General features: G+C 55.6%; 2 protein-coding genes across 4 annotated transcripts; both read left to right on the top strand.

Moving 5' to 3' along the window:
* Positions 1 to 645: 645 nt before the first annotated feature.
* On the top strand, positions 646 to 11,605 carry SH3BP1 (SH3 domain binding protein 1). 3 transcript variants are annotated; one of them, XM_069002842.1, is made up of 18 exons: positions 646 to 1,704; positions 3,459 to 3,501; positions 4,948 to 5,052; positions 5,441 to 5,517; positions 5,798 to 5,909; positions 6,007 to 6,083; positions 6,467 to 6,602; positions 7,215 to 7,283; positions 7,761 to 7,851; positions 8,144 to 8,286; positions 8,384 to 8,495; positions 8,591 to 8,672; positions 8,963 to 9,043; positions 9,151 to 9,267; positions 9,725 to 9,816; positions 9,995 to 10,124; positions 10,290 to 10,405; positions 10,854 to 11,605. In XM_069002842.1, exons 1-18 carry the CDS (start codon positions 1,643 to 1,645, stop codon positions 11,183 to 11,185), a joined length of 1,977 nt encoding a protein of 658 aa, XP_068858943.1. In that variant the 5' UTR covers positions 646 to 1,642; the 3' UTR covers positions 11,186 to 11,605. The 3 variants fall into 3 exon arrangements, with proteins under 3 accessions (XP_068858943.1, XP_068858945.1, XP_068858944.1); XM_069002844.1 differs by lacking the exon at positions 3,459 to 3,501 and having other exon boundaries at positions 646 to 1,001; XM_069002843.1 differs by lacking the exon at positions 8,963 to 9,043.
* A 963-nt stretch (positions 11,606 to 12,568) lies between these two features.
* On the top strand, positions 12,569 to 14,983 carry PDXP (pyridoxal phosphatase). The gene is made up of 2 exons (XM_069002839.1): positions 12,569 to 13,174; positions 13,428 to 14,983. Exons 1-2 carry the CDS (start codon positions 12,595 to 12,597, stop codon positions 13,751 to 13,753), a joined length of 906 nt encoding a protein of 301 aa, XP_068858940.1. The 5' UTR covers positions 12,569 to 12,594; the 3' UTR covers positions 13,754 to 14,983.
* Positions 14,984 to 20,580: the final 5,597 nt, after the last annotated feature.

The raw sequence follows: 20,580 nt of genomic DNA, 5'->3' as shown, positions 1-20,580 counted from the left end.
AGCTTTATTTCAGGGGTACAAAGGAGGATCTCCTCTGGCAAGCAGCAGCCCGTGGCTGGGAGCAACTGATACGGCACACAAGGAATGGCCTAGCCACTATTTGATGCAGCCAGTGAGGATCTGGGAGGGCTTTGCTGCATCTTTGCAACAGGTGCTTGAAGCGACTGCCTGTTAGGAGCACACCCAGGGCTTGAGGCTGGGGGATCAGATGTGCTCTGCCACAGGTTTAGAACAGCCTGGTGTTTTGGGCAGGGAGGGAGTGGTGCTGTCACCCCATAACCACTTGAAAACAGCTGCCAGCACCACTTTGCTATACAGTAACTGAAGACTTGACCCTTGCCAAGGAGCACAGCCCAGCAGTCCCCAAATTTTTGCTCCTCAGGCTTCAGGGCACAGAAGGAGTGGCCCTTCCACCTCATTTTCCTTTGCTGCTTGTCTCTTCTGCCCACAAGCTGACTGCCTCTCATTTGGGCTTGGTTTGCTGCTTCCTTTGCCAGCCATGTAGCCCAGCTAACAGCAACCTCTGTTCTCTCTTAGTGCAGGTGAAAAGTCCTAGCTGCAGGTAGCCAAAAACAAGGTGAGACTGTCATCTCATAGAGTCAAGACCAAAGGTCGTGGTGAAGTGGACGTTTCTCAACGAAAAAAAAAAAAAAAAAAAAACCAAAAAGAGAGAGAGAGATGAGCTCTGGTGCAGCTCTGCAGAGAGCAAGGCAACACCCGAGGCTGAGAACCGGGAGTTTGCGGTCCCCGTGCTCGGAGGAACTCTGCTAGCGGAGGGGAGCGGGGGGAGGGACCTGCCCCGTGCCCGAGGCAGCAGCCGTTGGCCGCAGCTTTGTGGCGGTTCCGGGGAGGGAAAGCAGCGTGAGGGGTGCAGGGCGGATTGCAGGGTGGCTTTGCTGCCTTTGGCACAACAAGGGGCTATGTCGCACGGGAGGAGGATGGAGCTGTGCCCGTGAGCATGGAGAGGTGCCTGAGGAGTGTTGGCAGAGCTGGGTGACCAGGTAGGGCAGGGTGTACATCAGGTGCCCTGTATGAGCTGCACAGCCAGCTGGCACCGGCGCGGGCTGCCCCGCGGCACAGCTGGCGGTGGGCAGAGGAACGAAGGGGAACCACCCCAGCTGAGACAGAGAGCAAGAAAGAGCGTGGGCCCTTCACTCGGGCTCGGCAGCGGCATGTGCTTGTCCTGCCTTGTTCTGTGTATGCTGTAATAAAATTTCCCCTTTAAGGCTGGGCTGAAGTTATTTTTACTTGTGGGGTGGTGACAGGAACACAGAACGGAGCAGGAGCCCTGAGCTGTTCTTACCTGATCTGCAGCGGAGGGGCCGACGGAAGAGGAAGGAAGCTCAGAAAAGGAGAGGGAGCAAGAGAAGGGAGTTCAAGGGAGGGGAAAAGAAAGCAGGCAGGGCATCCCCAGGGAGGGACTAGGGAGTGGACCAGCTGGGGAAAGTGAAAAAGAGGGAACGAGGGAAGGAGGAAGAGGAGTAAGGAGGGAGAGGTCCTTCGGAAAAAGCAAGGAGCAAAGTGGCTCCGGGGAGAAGAGAGGAAGAAGGGCTGCAGGCATCCAATGCCAAGCATTGTCGAGGGGTGCTGAGCGGGTACAGCCAAGCAGAGCAGCTCTTGTGGTCTCCTCCTGACTCTCAAGATGATGAAAAGACAGTTTAATCGAATGCGGCAGCAGCTGTCCCATCCCAACATCACCATTCGGTAAGAACTTCTCCACTACCTGTGCAGGAGGGAGCGGGATGCGGGTCCTGGAGGGCTTGCGCTGGGGCTGAACTGACCTCCCAGTGCTGGTGGCCTGGGAAAAGGGGGGGAAAAACCTTAGGGTTTAGAGCATCTTCAGCATAAGCTGAGGGGCTTTAAGAAGGCTGCATTGGTGCTGCTCAGCAGTAAATGATCCTCAAGCCCAGCTACCTCTCCCAGGGCCCACAGGTGCTGCACTCACGTGGAAACAGGGCTTTCCAAAGCTTGGCTTCCCAAGGATGTGGGGCAGTGGGGCAATGGGGAGGGACCTGCCAGCCACATCCTCCTGGCTGCGCAATGACCAGGAGGGTGATCAGGCTGGGACCTGCCCTCCCTGCTGAGTCTGGGGTGCCCCACAGGAACCAAGTGCCTTGCACAGCTCTAGCCAGTCCAACAGCATGAGCAGCCTGGAATGTCCTTTGAGGAGAGGACATGGGGTCCTCATATGGACTCATGGAGGACTTACAGCTTCACACAAAACCCTGTCCCTATCCTACCTCTGCCATTTCCATATTTTCCTCTTTGGCTTTCCAAAGCTCTCCCCTTGCAAAACCCAGAACTGAAATTACAGGGCTGGGCCCTCCCTTCCCAGCCCCCTCACTCCCTTTCTTACTGCCACCTCTGCAGGTTCCCAGCACTTGGTGGCTAAGTGGGACAGAGCTGAACTACTGAGGTCCTTCAGCCAGCCCAGCAAATCAACCACAGGGAAGCAGCTCCTACATGCTGGTGGCCTCTTGCTCTTCTTGCATTTCCTGGAGGGGAGCATGATGCCCTTTCCCATCCCACTTCCCTCAAGATTTCTCATCTCCATGATAGATACACCTCCCTTTTGCTTAATGCCAGGCAGACAAGTCTCAAGCAGCTTGTGGAGTCCAAGAGCAAGCTCTTCACCCGCTGCAGAGCCTCTCCTCTGTGGACCATGACCTCATGAGCCCTTGCTTGCCTTCAACCAAACCACCCACGTTTCCTGCAGCTCCACATCCTCATCCCACATTGGCTTTGGCAGGCAATGAAAAGAGAGAAACGTGAACTGGGGAAAAAGCAGTAACAGATGGAAATCAAATGGGGTTCGGGGGCATAGCAAGGATAGCAGGCTGTGAAGCAAGGCTTCCTCTATGGGAGGCATCGAGGAGGTTTTGGGGTCATGGTGGCTGGTGAGTTTTGAATTTGGTTTTCAGCAGAACCACAGAAAGCTAGGTTTGTGTAGGTATTTCTGGAGGGTTGGTCTTGGACCTCAGCTTGACCGCAAGGATACCCTTGCTCCAGCACCAGTGGCCCCACAGCTACTGACTACCCTGGCTGCAAAGATGTGTGCCAGACTGCAACATCACTGCCCTGGATTCACCTTCAGGGGAGAGGTGGCAGTCAGGGTCAGTAAACATCCTGCTCCTGTTGTGGCCCCTCTAAGCACTCTGACTCCAAAAACACAGGCCACATCTGGACTTTTTGACTGAGGTGCACTGAACTGGAAACCCTGTCTGATCAGGTGTCCACCAGCCAGCAAGGTTGGCTCCCTTGCCCTGCTCCTGCTGTTCTTGTCCTCCCAGGCTTGTTCTACCCATAGCCTTGTGTCTGATGGTCTAGGCTATAGCCTGTGGCTCCTGCTCCCAGGAGCCCAAAGAGAGGCGGGTAGGATGCATAAGGACCTGCCTTCCCAAGGAAGCTGGGTGGAGGTCATCCACATTTGCTGATGGTTCCTTCTCTTTCCTCTGCAGAGCCCAAGAAGCAACTGAGCTCCTGTCAGAAGACTTAGTGCAGGTGAGGCGCAGGCTGGGCCAGCAGGCGTGTGTCTGCTTGTGCCTGGGCGTGGGAGCCTGCCCCGCTCCTGCCTGCCGTTCGCCATGCCAGCACGTCCAAGTCATGGGGCTGGGATCTGTCCGTGTGCCGGAGGGTGATTTCAGGACCATGGTGTTAAGGGACTGGCAGGCTCCTACTACCAGAAAGGGCTTTCCCAGCTGCTCACAGAGGGATGAATCCTGACCAGGAGTTGTGCTCCCTTTTCACTGGACCAGATGCTCCAGACTGTGACAGGATGCTGGCAGGTGTCATGGTTTGACACTGGCCAAATGCCAGGCACCCACTAAAGTCGCTCACTCACCCTCCCCTGCCACAGCTGGGCAGAGGAGAGAAAAATTTAACGAAGGCTTCATGAGTTGACATAAGGACCGGGAGAAAACACTCCAAGGGCAAAACAGGCTCGACTTAGAGGTACAAAGTGAATTTATTACTAACGAAATCAGAGGAGGATAATGAGGAGTAAAATAAGCCCTTAAAAACATCTTTTCTTCCTGCAACCCCTCCCTCCTTCCCACCAACAGCGTAGGGGACAGGGCATGGGGGTTTTGGTCAGTTCATTACCTGAGGTTTTCTTCCACTACTCCAAGAGAGGAGTCCTTTCCCTGCTGCGCCGTGGGGTCCCTCCACAGGAGACAGTTCTCCACAAACCTCTCCAGAGTGGTTCCAATTTCATGAGCAACAGTCACACCGCACCTGCTGCAGCATGAGGCCCTCCCATGGGCACACAGCCCTTCCAAACTGCTGTGCTGTGGGTCTCCCTTTCCACGGGGTGCAGTCCTCCAAGGACAGGCTGCTCCAGCCCCCTCTCTCCACCGGGTTTCTCACTGGATCACAGCCTCCTCCAGGCATCCACCCACTCCAGCGTGAGTGCCTCCCCCATGGGCTGTGTGTGGATCTCTGCATCCCCTGTGGATCCATGGGCTGCAGGGGCACAGCCGCTTCACCATGGTCCTCACCATGACCTACAGAGGCATCTCGGCTCCGGTGCCTGGAGCACCTCCTCCTCCCCCTCCTTCTCCATTGACCTTGGTGTCGCCACATTGTTTCCCTCACACGTTCTCACCTCCTCCTCTTCTCTGGCTAGAAAAACACTGTGCCCCACTTCGTTTTGATTTTCTTCTAAAATATGTTTTCACAGAGGCGTTACCACCATCTCTAATTGGCCCAGCCTTGGCCAGTGGCATGTCCATCTTCAGAACCATCAGGGATTGGCTCTGCCAGACATGGTGGAAGCTTCTAGCAGCTTCTCACAGAAGCCACCTCCGTGGCCCCCCCGCTACCAAAAACCAGGCTGTGCAAAATCAACACAGTAGGCCACCCTCACCCAGAGCTAGGTAGAGGGGAAATGGCCTCGATGTGCCCATGGTTGACAAAATGGCTTCCCTAGTCCCACTTTTCTGCCCCCAGATTGAGCAGAGGATTGAGCCGGCCAAGCGAGCAGCTCACAGTGTGTCCAAGAGGCTCCAAGCCTGCCTGCAGGGACAATGTGGCTCTGAGATGGACAAGCGAGTGGTGAGTAAAATCTCCCCACTGCAGCCTGTGCTCACCCCAGCTCTGTCTCTTGCCAGCAACGGGGATGCCAGGCCCCTGCTTTGCCAGCTTTGCTGAAGGGTGGCCCAAAGCTATGCCAAGCCCAGGTCCCATTGTCAGCAGCGGCCTCCAGCATGTGCCTGGGATGAGCAGAGTAGGGCAACACTCTCATTCGTCACTAATTTGGGACACTCCTGAAAGAGAGGCGGTGTCTTTGCTTTGAATAACCCTCCAAAGCCCTTGTTTTCTATGTCCCTTCCCAAACCCCCGTGAACTCTGGCACCCGTGGTGCCCTGTGGTGAGGAGCATCACACTGTGGCCAGGCACAGTGGTGTCACCACTTCTCTCTCAAATCCTTGGCTCTGTGCAGAAGAAGCTGCCCTTGATGGCTCTGTCCATGGCGATGGCTGAGAGCTTCAAGGAACTGGACACAGAGTCCAGCCTTGGGTAAGTACTGGTGGGAGAAAGGGCCAGGGTGACCCCAAAAGATGCCAGATCCTGGTGGTGACACTGTTTTGGCTCAGGGGCTCCCATGGCTCAAACCATGTCCCCAGAGCAAACACTGGTGTTGGACTGGGAGAGGGGACATCCAGCACCTTCACCTCCCATTGCAGAGTAGGGCCAGGGGCTGGCTCAGGGTCCCACGTGGGTACAGGTATAGTGGGGATATTGGGTCAGAGAGGGGCATGGCTCTAGCACGCAGTCATTTCATCTCTGTCCCACGCAGGAAAGCTCTGGAGATGGGTTGCTGCATACAGAGCTCGCTGGCCAAAATCGTGGCTGAGTTTGAGATTGCCCTGGAGCACTACGTCCTGCAGCCGCTCAACAAGCTCAGTGAGGTAGTCCTGGCTGCCCTACTGGCTCCACTCTCCAATCTCACCGCTTCTTCCTATGTCCCCAGGCCTCCCCCACTCACTCTGGCCCACTCTTCCCCAGGAGGAGCTCCCCATCATCCTGAAGCGCAAGAAGACCCTCCAGAAGTTGATTTCTGACTGGAACACAATCAAGAGCCGGTACGGGGCACACTGCAGCCCTAGGGGTGGGGGGCAGGACATACAGAGCACAGCCCCCAGACAGGCTGGGCGAGAGAGGAGGATAACTGCCCTGGGGAGTCAATTTCCAACATCTCTTCAGGAGCACCCAGCTAGCTCCTCTCTGCAGGTGCATCTTGCTCTGGGCTCAAATGCTGATTCCATAGCACAGAGAGAAAGGCAGCTCTGCCACTAAAGGCAGCAAAGTCCCCCAGTGCTGCTTAGTACACTGAGATCACCTCGTTCCAGCTCTTGCCAGTGGTAGCCCTTGCCACACCAGATTTCTCTAGCAGTCTGTGCACCTGTTCTACCCAGCGTCCCCGCCACTGAGACCATAAATGTGCCTTTTCTCTCCCACCCCAAAGGCTGAACCAAGCTGCCAAGAGTTCCAGTAACAGCACTGGAGCTGGTGCTGGCCCAGGGGCATCTTCTGCTGCCAACAAACTGGAGATCTTGAAGGAAGAAGAGGAGGAGGTGAAGAGGAAGGTGGAGCAGTGCAAGGTGAGATGGTCGCTTCCTGTCCCTGTGAATCAGCTGCGGGCTGCAGACCTGCTCCCCTCCACCAGTCTTGACCACGGTGACCCCACGCTGAGATGGATTACAGCCAGCCAGCATGTCCTGTGCTCTGAAAGCAAATGGGCCCCTCAAGCAGAAATAGGGAGATGGCCCAAGCCCAGGGAAGAAAAAGAGTAAAGGATTCATAGTGCAAGCTGCTGCAGAGAGGAGGCTCCAGGGGCTAAAGCAGGGAGCATATGGGGCTCCCTCAGGCCGGGAACCAGCCAATCTAGGATCTGTCATGGGTGGCAGGGAAGTTTCACATCAACTTTCTCCACTTCTGCCCTGTTTCTCTGAAAAGCCCAGCACTTTGGCAGAGCTTGTAAGCTCACTGGAGCTGAAGGTGCAGAGACCTCTTCTGCCAGGACCTTAATCATAGGGCAGGTTGCTGCCACTACCCAAACATAAGCAATGGAGGCAAGGAGAAGTCCCCACTGCACCCAGAGAGCCTGTCTAGACAACTCACAGAGCAGATGAAAGGGCTTCACGAAGGTGTCTCCTCTTCCTCGGGTGCAAGTGAGGGGATGGAAGAGTGCTCTTTTTTGTCTCCCTTCCCAGGATGAGTACATGGCTGACCTCTACCACTTCTCCACCAAAGAGGACGTCTACGCCAGCTACTTCATCAAAGTAAGTCCCCTGTCTCACTTCTCCCCAGTGTGTGAATGTCAACTGCAACATGTCTGAGCCCAGCCTTGCCCCCATCCACACCAAGTGCCCCAAGCAGGGCAGGGGACAGATCAAGGCAACAGCAGATGCCTATAGCTGGCCTTGCTCCAGGCACTGCAGGTTAATGCCACCGTTAGCACCAAGTGCAAACAAGCAGCTTGTCCTGATGATACCGCTCTCCAATTTGCCCTCTACCCCTCACTACAGACACAGTCCCATGGACCCCAGGCAGGTTCCCCTTGCAGCTCCCTCTTTGCCCTGTCTTCATGGGGGTGCAATGTCCTGGTGTGCCTAGAAAGGCACAAAAATTAATTTTGGGCATAGGCAGCGATATGGGATACACATCATAACGTCACCCCAAGACACCTGGGAATGGGCACCTCTCCAAGATGGGTTGATGCCAAACTGAATGCTGTTTTCCTGTCCCCTGTCTGGCAGCTATTGGAAATCCAAGCCCAGTACCACCGGCAGTCACTGGAATCCCTGGACTCAGCTCTGGCAGAGCTGAGGGAAAGCCACAGACAGACAGGTACCCTCTGGCTCTCCATGCAGCCTGGCAAAGGCTGTAGCTGAGCCCAGGGGATACAAGTGTGGCCAGCAAAGCTGGAAAAGGTTCATTTTCCCTCCCTACACCTGCTGATGCCTCCCATGTTGGGTAGGTTGGGGACTGCATCTTGACATGGGCTGGGGATGCTGCCTGTCCTGCCTCTGCCTCTGTCTGTAGCCAGCCAAGTTAGGCTTGGAGCAGGATGTTGCCACGGCCAAATGCTGGATGGTCCCAGTGTCCACCATCCCTCTTGACATTTTCCTTCCTCTTCCAGAGCCTTCCCTCACTACAGACACCCCGGTGGCAGGGTACTACGGTGTGTCCCTAGAGACACACCTCAAGAGCTTGGGCCGGGAGATTGCACTTCCCATCGAAGCCTGTGTCGTGATGCTGTTAGCTTCTGGCATGAAGGAGGAGGTAGGGAGTGCTCCAGACCCCCTCATCACCTTTCCCCCCACAGATGCACTCCTCCCAAACTCAAAATGCATCCCTTCCCTCTTCGTCCCACCCCCAGGGACTCTTCCGGCTGGCAGCAGGCGCCTCAGTGCTGAAGAAGCTGAAGAGCAGCTTGGCCAGCGGCTCCAACGCCCTGGAGGAGTTTTACTCAGACCCCCATGCTGTGGCTGGTGAGTGCCAGCAAGTCAGGGTGGGGAGACGTGATTGGGCAGTGCCTGCCATCCCTCAGCTGCCATCAGCTCCACTGCTCCCCCTCTCCTCCCAGGTGCACTGAAATCCTACCTGCGGGAGCTGCCCCAGCCTTTGATGACCTTTGAACTCTATGACGAATGGGTCAAAGTGGCCAGGTGGGTCCAGGCACTGGGGTGGAAATCCCTGGCAGGCCTCAAAAAGCCCCCAGTCAACCCCCTCCATCCTTCCTGGCACTTGGAGCAGGGGTGCTTGGTCTCATTTGGGGAGATACAAACACAGTGCCTCCATGGATGCCTGCCTTCACAGCACAGTAAAGCAGGACATCTCCATCTCCAGGGCTATGGCCCCCACAGGGCAGCCAACACTGGCCTTCCTCCTTGCCTGCTGTGTCCCTCTCTGCCACAGGGAACAGGCCGAGCTCTCTGCTCCCCCTTCTCTCTTACAGCTTAAAGGACATTGATAGCCGCGTACAGAGCCTGCGAGACACCTGCAGCCGCCTGCCCCAGGACAGCTACAACAATCTGAGGTGTTTTGTCGGAACGGGGCTTCTTCAGCCCCAAGCAATCACCAGGGGTAGCCATTCCCTCCTCAAATCCCTACCTACTAAACCCTTGCCCTCCTTTCACCCCACAGATATCTGATCAAGTTTTTAGCCAAGCTGGCTGAACACCAGGAGGTGAATAAAATGACCCCCAGCAACATTGCCATTGTGCTGGGCCCAAACCTGCTGTGGTCGCAGCAGAGCACAGGGTAAGATCTGGTTTGAAGGGGTGAGAGGCAGCTCCCTAGCCCCAGGTGGGGTGCCCTGCAGGCAAATGCCATGGCAAAGGCTGATCCAGCAGCCTTGAGGCTGGTCTAAAGCACCTACACCTCTTCCATCTTCAAGTCCTGTCCCTTGTCCCCATGCTCCCCGAGTTGCGTGTCCCCTCACCAAGCTCATGTCCTCTTAGCCACTCTGCAAAGTAGTAGAGGAGGGGGCTGAGAACCAAAGCACTTGTGACATGCGTGGCTTCCAACACCACTGGCCTCCAACACCAAACCAGGGTTCCCAGGACAGGGAAAAATGCCCATCACCCTCGCTGCCATGGCCCTTGGCTGGGCTGCCTTCCCTTCAGACCCTGACCCCTGCAGAATGAACACAAAAACCCATTTGGGGTTAATGTCCCCAAACTCCTTTTCTGATGCCTTCCCCACCCCTGTTTCTCAGAGACCCCATGCAACTGGACTTGGCCTCAGTCTCCTCCATCCAGGCTGTGGTGGAAGCCCTCATCCAAAACGTGGACACTCTCTTCCCTGGAGGTAGGGTCAGGGTATCACTTGGTGGGCTACAGCAGAGGGTGATGGGGAGAGGATGGGAAAGGAACATTTCTCCATCTCCAGGAGGAGAAAAGCAGAAGGCTGCTCTGGCTCCTTGCTCTGGGGTCATTGCTCTGGGTGGCAAGTGCTTCCTCACAGGATCTCCTTTCTCTTCACCCAGAGGTAGATTTCAATGTCTCAGGCATGTTCATGCCGCCCACAAACACCGGACTTTGCAAGGCTGCCCCAGTGGAAGAGCCGACCCCTGCAACCCCTCCCACCAGCACCCCCACCCTTTTGGATGGAGAGGTGTAAGTCTGATGGGAGCTAGAGGCTCTGGCTGTCCCAGCTCTCCCCATGTCCTCCCTCTGTCCTGCCCCACGCCAGAGCTGTACCCTCACAGGTGGCTGCAAGGTGCCTTGTGGCCAGGACCTCCATGGCCAACCAAAGCCTGACCTGCCCCATTCTCTGCACAGCACATCCAGGGACCCCGAGGCCAGGTACCAGCCGGTGTCACCAGTACTGCCCAGGCCATCTCCTGAAGCTGTGGGACCACCAGCTCCAACGATGACTGACACCACCACCCAAAAAGGTTAGTGTGCCCCAGATGCTTGGGAAATTACACCCTGCAATGGCACCTCCTGTGCTATAGTCATCATCCTGCCGTTCCTCACAAAAGTGGGCACTGGGGATGTTCCTGTCACCAAATGAGGGGAAAGGCCTCTGGCCAGGGCAGCATGGCCAGGATCCAGCCAAGATGGGACTGTAGGATAGACACAGTATGTCCTCCAGTGTTGGGTTGAACACCTCCAGTAAAGCGGTGTCAAAGCTCATGGCCCTTAGTGAAAGCAAGAGGGAAAAGCCCCCAGAAAAGCTGGTGTGGTCTTGTGTCTTCAGTACATGAGCTGGGCACAGCGCAATTTGTCCATCCACCTGTCTGCAGCCCCCCTTCCTGACCCATGGCTGGCACTGCAGCCCCCTCTGCCCTTTGGAGAGACCCCAGTGGAGAGGACCCCAGCCCACCTCAGCTTTCTTTTCAGGCAAACGCCCGGCTCCGGCCCGACCCACAATGCCACCACTGCCTGTGACGCAGCCCCGGAGCACAGCTCCTGCCCAGGCTGCCAGCCCCAAAGCCCTGCCACGACGGATGGTGCCCAGCCGAGCCCCCTCCGTCCCACCACCGCTCCCTCCGCAGCCAGCACCCCGCCTCAGCCGCGATGCCCCACCATCCCCCAAGCCTTCCACTGATGAGGCTGACACAGCAGCTGCCATGGACTGTGGGCCGGGAACCACAGAGGAGGGGCAGCCACTGCCTGCAGGAGGAAGCCCCCTGGCCACATCAGCCCCAGAAAGAGAGCCCACAGTGAACTGAACAGGGTGAGGGGCGTGGGGGAATCACAGGTCGGGGAGATGGGATCTAGCACCTCTCTGGGATCCAGCAGGCGCTGTGGAAATGCCAGGGTGGCCTGAGGGACAGCATCTCTTGGTCCCCCACCTTGTTCCCTTGGCTCACACCACCGGGTATGTTTTGCCTGCCTTCTCTTGCTCTCCCATCTCCCCCTCCCCACACCACCACATCCCTGCCGGGTCCCAGCCACCAGTGAGGGCCCAGATCCCTGCCCAGGTCCCCCGCTGTAGGCACAGACACTGACTGCAGCTTTCAGGCCAGCGCGGGCAGCTTGGCCCCCTGGGGCCATTTGCAGATGCTCAGCCATGATCCCAGCCCCATTTTGCCTTAAAACCCATTGTCCCCGAAACACACAGATGGATATATATAAATACAGATATATATACAAATACAGATATATATATATATAAATACAGATATGTATATAAATACAGATCTATGTGTGTGTGTATATATATATTTGGAGTGCATGTTCTATTAGGAGTGGCTGAGGGAGCTGGGGTTGTTTGGCCTGGAGAAAAGGAGGCTCAGGGGTGACCTGATCACTTTCTACAACTCCCTGAAAGGAGGCTGTAGCCAGGTGGGGATTGACCTCTTCTCCCAGGCAACCAGCGGCAGTGACAACAGGACATAGTCACAAGCTGCACCAAGGGAGGTTGAGGTGGGACAGCAGGAGGAATTTTTCACAGAAAGTGATTAGACACTGGAATGGGCTGCCCAGGGAGGTTTTGCCCTGGAGCTGTTTAAGGAAAGACTGGATGTGGCACGCACTGCCATGGTCTAGTTGCCACGGTGGTGTTTGGTCTTAGGTTGGACTCGATGATGTTAGAAGGCTTTTCCAGCCTAACTGGTTCTGTGATATTTTGCCAAGATTTGAGAGGCTGGTGTCAAAGTCGCAGGCCGGTGAGAGCAGGGTACACTTGGCAGCCTGAAGTGCTGGAGAGTGCAGCCCCCGGGGCCGCAGCGGGGAGGAAAGGAGGCGGGAGCACGGCCGGCGCCCACAGTCGGCGGAGACGCGGGGCCGGGCCGTAATGGCGACCGCGCCGCCCACAGACCCCGCCGGCCGGCAGGGGGCGCTCTGCGGCCGCGCGGGCACGGCGGGGGGCGGTGGCCGGGCACGGCGGTCCCAGCCAATGGGCAGCGCGCCCGGCTCTGTCCCCGCCCCCCTCGGCCGCTGCCGCTTCGGGGGCCGGCCCTCGGCCCCGCCCTGCCCCTGGGGAGCGTCAGGGTCTCCCATTGGTGGCGGCGGGGGGGAGGGGGGCGGTGATTGGCTGCGCGGTGGGGCGGGGCGAGGCGGGGGGCGGTGATTGGCTGCGCGGCGGGGCGGGGCGGGGCGGCCGGCGGGCTGCGGCGGCGGCGGCGGCGACGGCGGCATGGCGAGCTGCCGGCGGCTGAGCGGCGCGGGGTTGCGGGAGGTGCTGGGCCCGGCGCAGGGGCTGCTGTTCGACTGCGACGGCGTCCTGTGGGCGGGCGAACGCGCCGTGCCTGGTGCCCCCGAGCTGCTGGAGCGGCTGCGGCGCAGCGGCAAGGCCGCCCTTTTCGTCAGCAATAACAGCCGCCGCTCGGTGGCCGAGCTGGAGCGGCGCTTCAGCCGTCTCGGCTTCCGCGGCGTGCGCGCCGAGCACGTCTTCAGCTCCGCGCTCTGCTCCGCTCTCTTTCTCCGCCAGCGCCTCCTCGCCGGCGGCGGCGGGAACGGTAGCGGGGCCGGCCGCGTCTTCGTGCTGGGCGGCGAGGGGCTGCGCGGCGAGGTGCGCGACGCCGGGCTGCGCCTGGCGGGCGAGGGCGAGCCGGCATCCGGCGAGCCGGTGCGCGCTGTCCTGGTGGGCTACGACGACCAGTTCACCTTCGCCAAGCTGGCGCAGGCCTGCGGCTACCTGCGCGACCCGCAGTGCCTGCTGGTGGCCACCGACCCCGACCCCTGGCACCCGCTCAGCGACGGCCAGCGCACCCCCGGTGAGCCCGCGCCCCGTCCCGCGCCGCCCCGGGGGGAAGGGGCTGGTGGCGGGGGTGGCCTCGGGTGGGGTTCGCTGTCCCAGGTGCGGGCGAGGCGGTTCCCTGAGCGGCAGGACGAGCAGGGATGCCCTGGCACGTCCCTGCCAGCTCCCGAAGCAGTGCTGCCAACATCCCGCTTGCCCATCCTCTGGCGGGACCCGGGGTGCTGACCTTCCCGCGGCTACTTCTCTTCCTCCTCCTTCCCTCCCTGCAGGGACTGGCAGCCTCACGGCCGCAGTGGAAACGGCTTCGGGCCGCAAGGCGCTGGTGGTGGGGAAGCCCAACACGTACATGTTTGATTGCATCGTGGAGCGTTTCGGTGTCGACCCGTCCCGCACCCTCATGGTGGGAGACCGGCTGGAGACAGACATCCTCTTCGGGAAGAACTGCGGCCTTGCTACCATCCTCACCCTGACAGGCGTTTCCCGCCTGGAAGAGGCGCAGGCCTACATGGCCAGCGACAGTGCCGCTGCCAAGGATCTGGTGCCCAATTACTATGTGGACAGTATTGCAGACTTGATACCAGGCCTGGATGAGTAACAGTTTGTACATGTGAGGGCCGAGGGGTCAGGCTCCCCATCCCAGATCTCCATCTGTTCCCATTTCTCTCTCACTGCCCTATTCCCTCAATTCCTGGTTTCTTCACATTCCAGCATCCTTCTTTGGGGGCAAAATGGGAAGGGGATTGGCAGGAGGGGACAGGTTTCAAGTTGTCTCCTTTCTGCTGAGAGCTATCCATGGTGGAAAGAGTCCTTCTCCCCCTCATTGCCAGCTGCCAGCATCTTTGGGAGTGAGCTGGAGGCTTTGAGGCTGCTAGGGGGGGCGGTGGGGAGGTCAATCAGTGTCTTGTTAGCCTCTCCCCCTGCAAGGGTTAGGGACTGGCTGTTTTAGTATTATTTTTCCCTTGAATAACCAGCAGCGGCCTTTTACTGCTGTCCTTGGACTTGTAGCTCTTGACTTCCGAGCTGCATCCCTGTAGTCCTTGTGGTAACCCCCTCCTTGCCAGGGGATTGGCTGGCATTGTTACCCACCTGGTCTCTATCAGTGCCAGGGTATGTGGAAGGAGTGTGCCAGAGCTCTGGAATCATGAATGAGAGCATCTCTGCCTCCAACAAGTGAAAGAGAGCATTGCCTCATCTCTTCTCTCCCCTATTCCTTAAGAGATGTTTCCCCCACTACCCCCCTGCCCCGACCCAGTTAATAACTGTGCCAGTGTGTCCATCTGAAGGACAGAAGAGACTGGTTTGAGGGTTTTTTTCCGTGCCAAACAGACAAGCTGTGACTGCGCACAGTGGGTCTGCAGTTGTACCTTGTTTTCAAGCACCCTTTGTGAAGGGGCTTGTGAAGGAGAGAGGGCTTCTAGACCATGACAACACAGCACTAATGAACTGTATGACTCTCCCTGGCTCCCCCTTCTCAGTTGGATTTTGTCATAGTACAGTGAGAGAAAAGTGCTGATGGGGGTCTGTGCTCCAGCTGCTGGTGTGCAGGTGAGATGGTGATGGTGTTGTCACTGCTGTGAATGTGTCACAGTCCTCAAAATCATTCCTTGCTGCTTTGTCTTTCTATGTTTTTTTAATTTCTTGATCTAATTTATCAAACTTATTTATTGTTCAAATATTGTATTATTTGTACAAATTATGCTGACTGGTTGCACCAAGGGGACAGAAGGCAGTGCCTGTGGGCATCCCTTACTGTCCATGTCCCATGTTGATGTTCTTACACTCACTGTGTGTCTGTATATAATAAAGTGTGAGCATAGGCTGGAAACGACCTCCTTTTTTCACTCGTGGTCCCATCAAGATGAAACTGCCCTAGGTACTTTTACACTCTCAAAGGTGAGGACATGGCAGGACCTTTCCTCACTCAAGGGGGTGCTGCTGGGTAGACGAGACAAGTGGATAGTCTGCTGGATAGAGTCTTTGAGCTGCTGCTTGCTGCTGCATCACTGGTGCCTCAGAACCGGGGTGGAGGGTGGAGGTGGCCGGCAGGGCTGTGGTGTAGGACACAGGGTCCAGCCAGGTCACTCGGAACAGTGAGCAATGCAACCCTTGCCAGCTGCCTTTGCGTTTCACAGCATGGGGGATGCATTGCTGGGGAGCAGTGACTTCTTGTGCTGCACCTGAAGGCTGCCCTCTGCTAGCCAGGTGGACCCCAATGATCCGTGTGGCCCTGCTAGGGTAGGGGTGAGGTGCTGTCTCTGTCATGTGCATAGAGCTTGGAGGAGGCTGAGAACTGCTGAGGCAAGGTTTTGCTGTGACCCTTCTTGACTACGCTATGCTTTAAGTGACAGGGAGGTGGCTGTCACCGTACCCCTGGGGTGACCTTCACCAGACTATAGCTTGCCATGTCTTGGGTTTGCCTGTAGTCCCAGCCCAGAGGGAGGAAATGGACTGGGTAAGAAAAGTTGCAAATGACTCAAATGTACTTTGCCTCCATTCCTCACACAGGAGCCAATCCTCCCCTTTGTCAGACCCCTTTAGCTGCTGTTGATGGCAACCAAGCTTCACATCTCCCGCTTGAGAGATCAGCATTTAACATTCAATAACTATGCTCTGTGTAAGGTAGTGCGGTGTCAGCTCATGTGGGAGAACTGGCTGCAACTTATTGTCCCTGGGATAATTCCAGGTGCTGAGTGCCTTTTCCTTCTTTGTTTTTTTCTGTCCAAAATAACCTAGGAAACACTTCCAAAATAAAAGAAGATCCAAAGAGCTTTCTGAAGACTCCCTGCCATCTTCATCAGTCCCCTTTGTATATGCCTGCTTCTCTCTTTTGTCTGTCCCAGCTCCAATTAGGCCGCCAGAGAACTGGTAGTCCCTTAATGAGCACTTGACCAACACTTGCATCATTAAGTAGAGCAAGATTGAGACCTGATGTGTCTGCTAACTTGGGGTGCCAATCTAGAGATACCCAGACTCTGGTTTATTTTTCAGGGCTCTCAGTTCTTGTACCAGGCTGAAATTTGAGGCACTGTTGTTGTGACTTTAAGGCCACAGCTGGGAATGCTCTGCACGGCTGCAAATTTCCTGGGCTGAGTTGGTTGCACGTGGGCGTACAGAGGAGACGGTGCACAGTGAGAACATCCCCAGGACATTCCCCCTTTTTTCTAGGGTGCTTTCAGGGTGAATGCTTGTCTGCTCTGTTCTTTCTGGTTCTCCCAGACAGCAGATGGGATGCTGGAGGCTGTGGTCTCCCAGGCTGGCACACTGGAAACAGAGGAAATCTGGTAGCTGGTCAGAATGTTCCAGCTTGTGTTTGGGCCCTCTCCAAAGATACTTTAGAGTTGTGTCCTTTGGATTCCAAATGGTGAGCCTGAAGAGTAGGTTTTTTTCCACGTGATTCCTGCTGAAAACAGTTCAGCAGATGTGATGGCTGATCCCTATCTCTTGTGACCATGCAGCTTCTTTTCATCTGGTGCATCTCTCCATGAAGGCTTTGCTGTGAAGCAGAGGTGGACTCGGGGCAGAAGGGGAATAGGTTTAATTGTCCTTCCCTTGGCTCATCATGTAGGTGAGGGCACCAGGCAGGGGTGACTTCTGTCCTGTAAATGTCAGTGCAGCTGCTCCTGCTTTGAACGGGGATGGAGTAGCATGGTAGGAGTCCATCAGGTCTGCCAGGCTTTAGTTTTGTGTGGCGTCCCCCTGCTACTATCACTCCTGCATGTAATGAATGTGCGTGTGAGTAGATCTGGTTAGGAAACTAGGCTGGGAGTACCCCTGGGGGTGATGAATTCTCTATTCAAGCCTGTCAGACATCCATTCAGTTGCTGACAATAAGGGGTCTGTGATCCTCATGGGGTTCAGGCCTTGGTTCCCTCTGGGATAGGTCTGGTAGGGCTGCAGATAATACCTGCTGTTGAAACTGAAAAAAGCAATGGTTCTTGCCTAAGTCAGCTGATTTCTTCTTGTCTAACGCAGCTTTTCTTCTTGGGTTGAGTGTTTAGGGAAGCAGTGCAGTTGCCAGGGAGGACAGGGCTGTGAAGTGTAGTGCTGTGGCAGCACGTAGGAGGGTGGAGCAGATGGGAAGCCCCACTTGGTGCAGTGTAGGAAAAGGTGTTTATTTTCTCATCCTCAGAACACTGCATTGCCCTTTCCTGCAACAGAGACAACACTCAGACAGGTGGCAGTCATTCCATTACACCAGAAAACTCCTATCCTTCATCCATAAGTGCAGTTACTGTGGCAACTGCTGGCTGGATGATGTCAGCTGCAACCTGCTGAGCATTGCCTGCTCTGGGCAAGGCTTCAGTCCCTTAGTCATCTTCGTGCCTCTTCCCTGGACTTTCTCCAGTATGTCTCTGACTCTCTAGTACTAGGGAGCCCAGAACTGGACCCAGCACTGGACCCAGGTCCTTTTCTGTCATGCTGCTTTCCAGCTGGGTGGTCCCCAATATTTGCTGGTCCCCAGGGTCATTCTTTTCCAGGGGCAGGACTTCACACTTCTCCTCATTGGACTTCTTGAGGCTCCTGCCAGCCCATTTCTCCAGCCTGTCAGGGTCTCTCTGGACAGGACCACAACCCTCTGGTGTGTCAGCTGCTCCTCCCAGTTTTGTGTCACCAGCAAACTTGCTGAGGGTACACTCTGCCTCATCTTACTGTTCATTAATGAAGATGCTAAACAGAACCAGAGCCAGGATTGACCCCTGGGGGACACCCCAAATTACTAGCCTCCTGCTAGACTTTATGCCACCAATCGGCATTCCTTGGGCCCAGCTGTTCACACAGTTTCCAGTCCACTTCACTGTTTCCTCAGCCAGCCCATTCTTCCATTATCTTCTCTAGGAGAATTTTGTGGGAGACAATGCCAAAGGCCTTAGTAAAGTCAGGGTATATGTCCACTGCTTTCTGCTCATCGACCAAGCCAGCCATTTCATCATGGAAGGTTGTCAAGTTGGTCAAGGGACTGACACTTCAGGAAGACAACAGATGGCCCCAAAGCTATTAATCGGTGAGTAGATGCCTTTAACATGAGGAACTAGAGATCATCCTGGCTGGGAAGTTGTTAATGTTCAGCCACATGACATGGTAATAGAACTGGGAGAATTTGGAAGGTGTTGAGACTGGCAGGACAGAGGAGGGTTTTTTGCATGGGAAAGTGCCTTCAGAGCCAAGAAAGGATCATGATCCTAGGAACTTGCTCGATACTTGCCCAACCTGATGTGAGAGCACCCCTGTGCCAAGGCAGGCAGCCCTGGCGCCACCCTGTCCCGCAGCAGCTGGAGCAGGGAGGAGGAGAAGGTGAGGAGCAGCAGCCTGTTACTGCCTGTCCAGGTGAACCAGCCAGCATTTACTCTCTCTCCAGCAGTAGTGTGGGTAGAAGTCCCTCCTCTGCAGCACAGCTTCCCCTTCCTCACTCTTTACTCAAGGCATTTTCCCCTCTGCACCATAACGTGGGTTTTCAGGTTCCCCTTTGCCATCTCTCTATCATTATCCATTTTTTTTTCCTTTCTTACTGCTGCCTCATTTGCTCTATGGACTCTGACCCCAGAAAACTCACCAGGCAGCCCAGGAGAATTACGTGGCTGTGCACATCTAGGAACTGCTGCTGTTGTTGGACTCTGCCAGGGAATTGTGTGTGGATAATGCATTGGAAGTGCCCCTGGGAGACAAGCTGTTTTGGTGTTCCTTATACTCCCTGGGAGATACTGAACAGCTGAACTTGCTGAGGACAATTGAAAACTGTTAAGGACTCCACCAGCTTTTAGAGTTATACTAGTCTTTGTAGCTTCAGTACACCAGTGCAGCAAAGCACTGCCAGCTCTGTAAGCCTCCAGCACGGAGACAAGGGAGACATGATGCCAGGAACATTCCCAGGTCACAGGGCAGCTGCCTGTGACAATCCAGGTTGTTCTGCCCTGTGATTTAGCCTGCTAGATGTGCAGCTCCAGCAACTAGCAGTTTCCAGGCTGTATAGGATATTGCTGAGCACTGAGATGCTCTCTTCACGTGTTGTGGGTGAGAGAAACCTGTCCTTTAAATGGACACAGCTGTCCATCACGTCACTCAAAAGTCCTGTGCCAGCCTTTCTGCCCTTGCTGAACCTCTAGCCTGGCTTCCACAGAAGCTGGACAGAAAGTGGTACCTGGGTAAAATTTATGGCAGAATTGCTTCCATGCTTGACCCGTTTCAAGCAGGTGGAAACAACTCAGATCCATGTTTCTGTTTCCTCCAGGTGCACTCCACTGTCATACTACAGCTGCCTACGTGCAAGTTAGGTAGTTTATCCCCACAGCATAGCAGCCAGAGGAAACAGAGTCTTTGTGGGCTGTAGATTAGAGATTTCCCATCTGCTGGGACAACATGATTGTGGCCCTGGCAAGGTTCCCTTCATGAAACAGAGGTGTTCCTGACTTGGTGTCCTTCTCTGGCCTAGTGCTTGGAGGCTGTTGATTCAGCTGGGTTTGGGCAGAGCCTGAGAGTGGCACAGAGCAGTGCCAGTCCCCATTTGTGCACTTGCCAAGGCTGGGGGTGGATGTGTGAAGAATGACAATATGCTGCTGTTCAGCACTCCAGTACAACTAGAGGACCATGTGCCTGCCACAATCTTGGCTACCTGGAGACTGACACAGCTCATGAGACAGGGTGGCCATACTCCTCCAGTGGAGAGTGTAGGTTTGTGTTTAGGTTGTTTCATGACGCTCACTGCCTTGCAATTCATCACAGTCTCATTAGCTGCCTTCCCACAACAATTTAAGGGCTGAAAGGACCTATGCCATTGAGCAATCCCACACTGTGTTTGACTCCTGTGTGGCCATAAGCAGCTCTGAATGCCCTTGAGCCAATGTTGCTGGAAATCTGCCTGTTGGTTCAGGTTTTTGAGCTGCTTTCTCGTCAGTTTTGTGTTGGGGCAGCCTGGTATTAAGGATTCTCAGAACAGCTTCCTACAGAAGTAGTCTTCCTCTTGGTCACTTATCACTTGCTGATGAGCCAGCAGCAGCAGAACAGTCTTTCTAGAGGAGCATATCTCATCCTCAGGTCAATCCAGGGGTCGGGGTGGCTGGTCGTTGCAAGTAGCACATGGTCCTGGCTGGCACACCCTTTAAGTCACAGGATCTGAGGCAGACCCCATAGTACTGCTTGCTGATGCAATTCAGATCTCTGTCATTACTCCTTTGGGTGTGTTATAAGTTTTCCAGGACAGCATGTCCAGCAATGGGACACAAACAGCATCAGGAAAACCTGTCTGATTCCTGTAGTGACTTAGAAAGAGATACAACTACCTGGAAAAGGAGGACGTGAATGAATTACCCTGGGGCTTCTGGCAGCAAGCCTCCAAGCTCAGAACAGGGAGGCATCTTGTCTAATGCCCGTATTTCCTCCTCTTTTCCTGGAAATGTTCTTCAATGCAGAAGAGAAAGACACCTGCAA

This window comes from Aphelocoma coerulescens, chromosome 1A (genome assembly GCF_041296385.1).
Source record: "Aphelocoma coerulescens isolate FSJ_1873_10779 chromosome 1A, UR_Acoe_1.0, whole genome shotgun sequence".
NCBI classification, from domain to species: Eukaryota; Metazoa; Chordata; class Aves; order Passeriformes; family Corvidae; genus Aphelocoma; species Aphelocoma coerulescens.
This window is presented reverse-complemented; position numbering and strand designations above follow the sequence as displayed.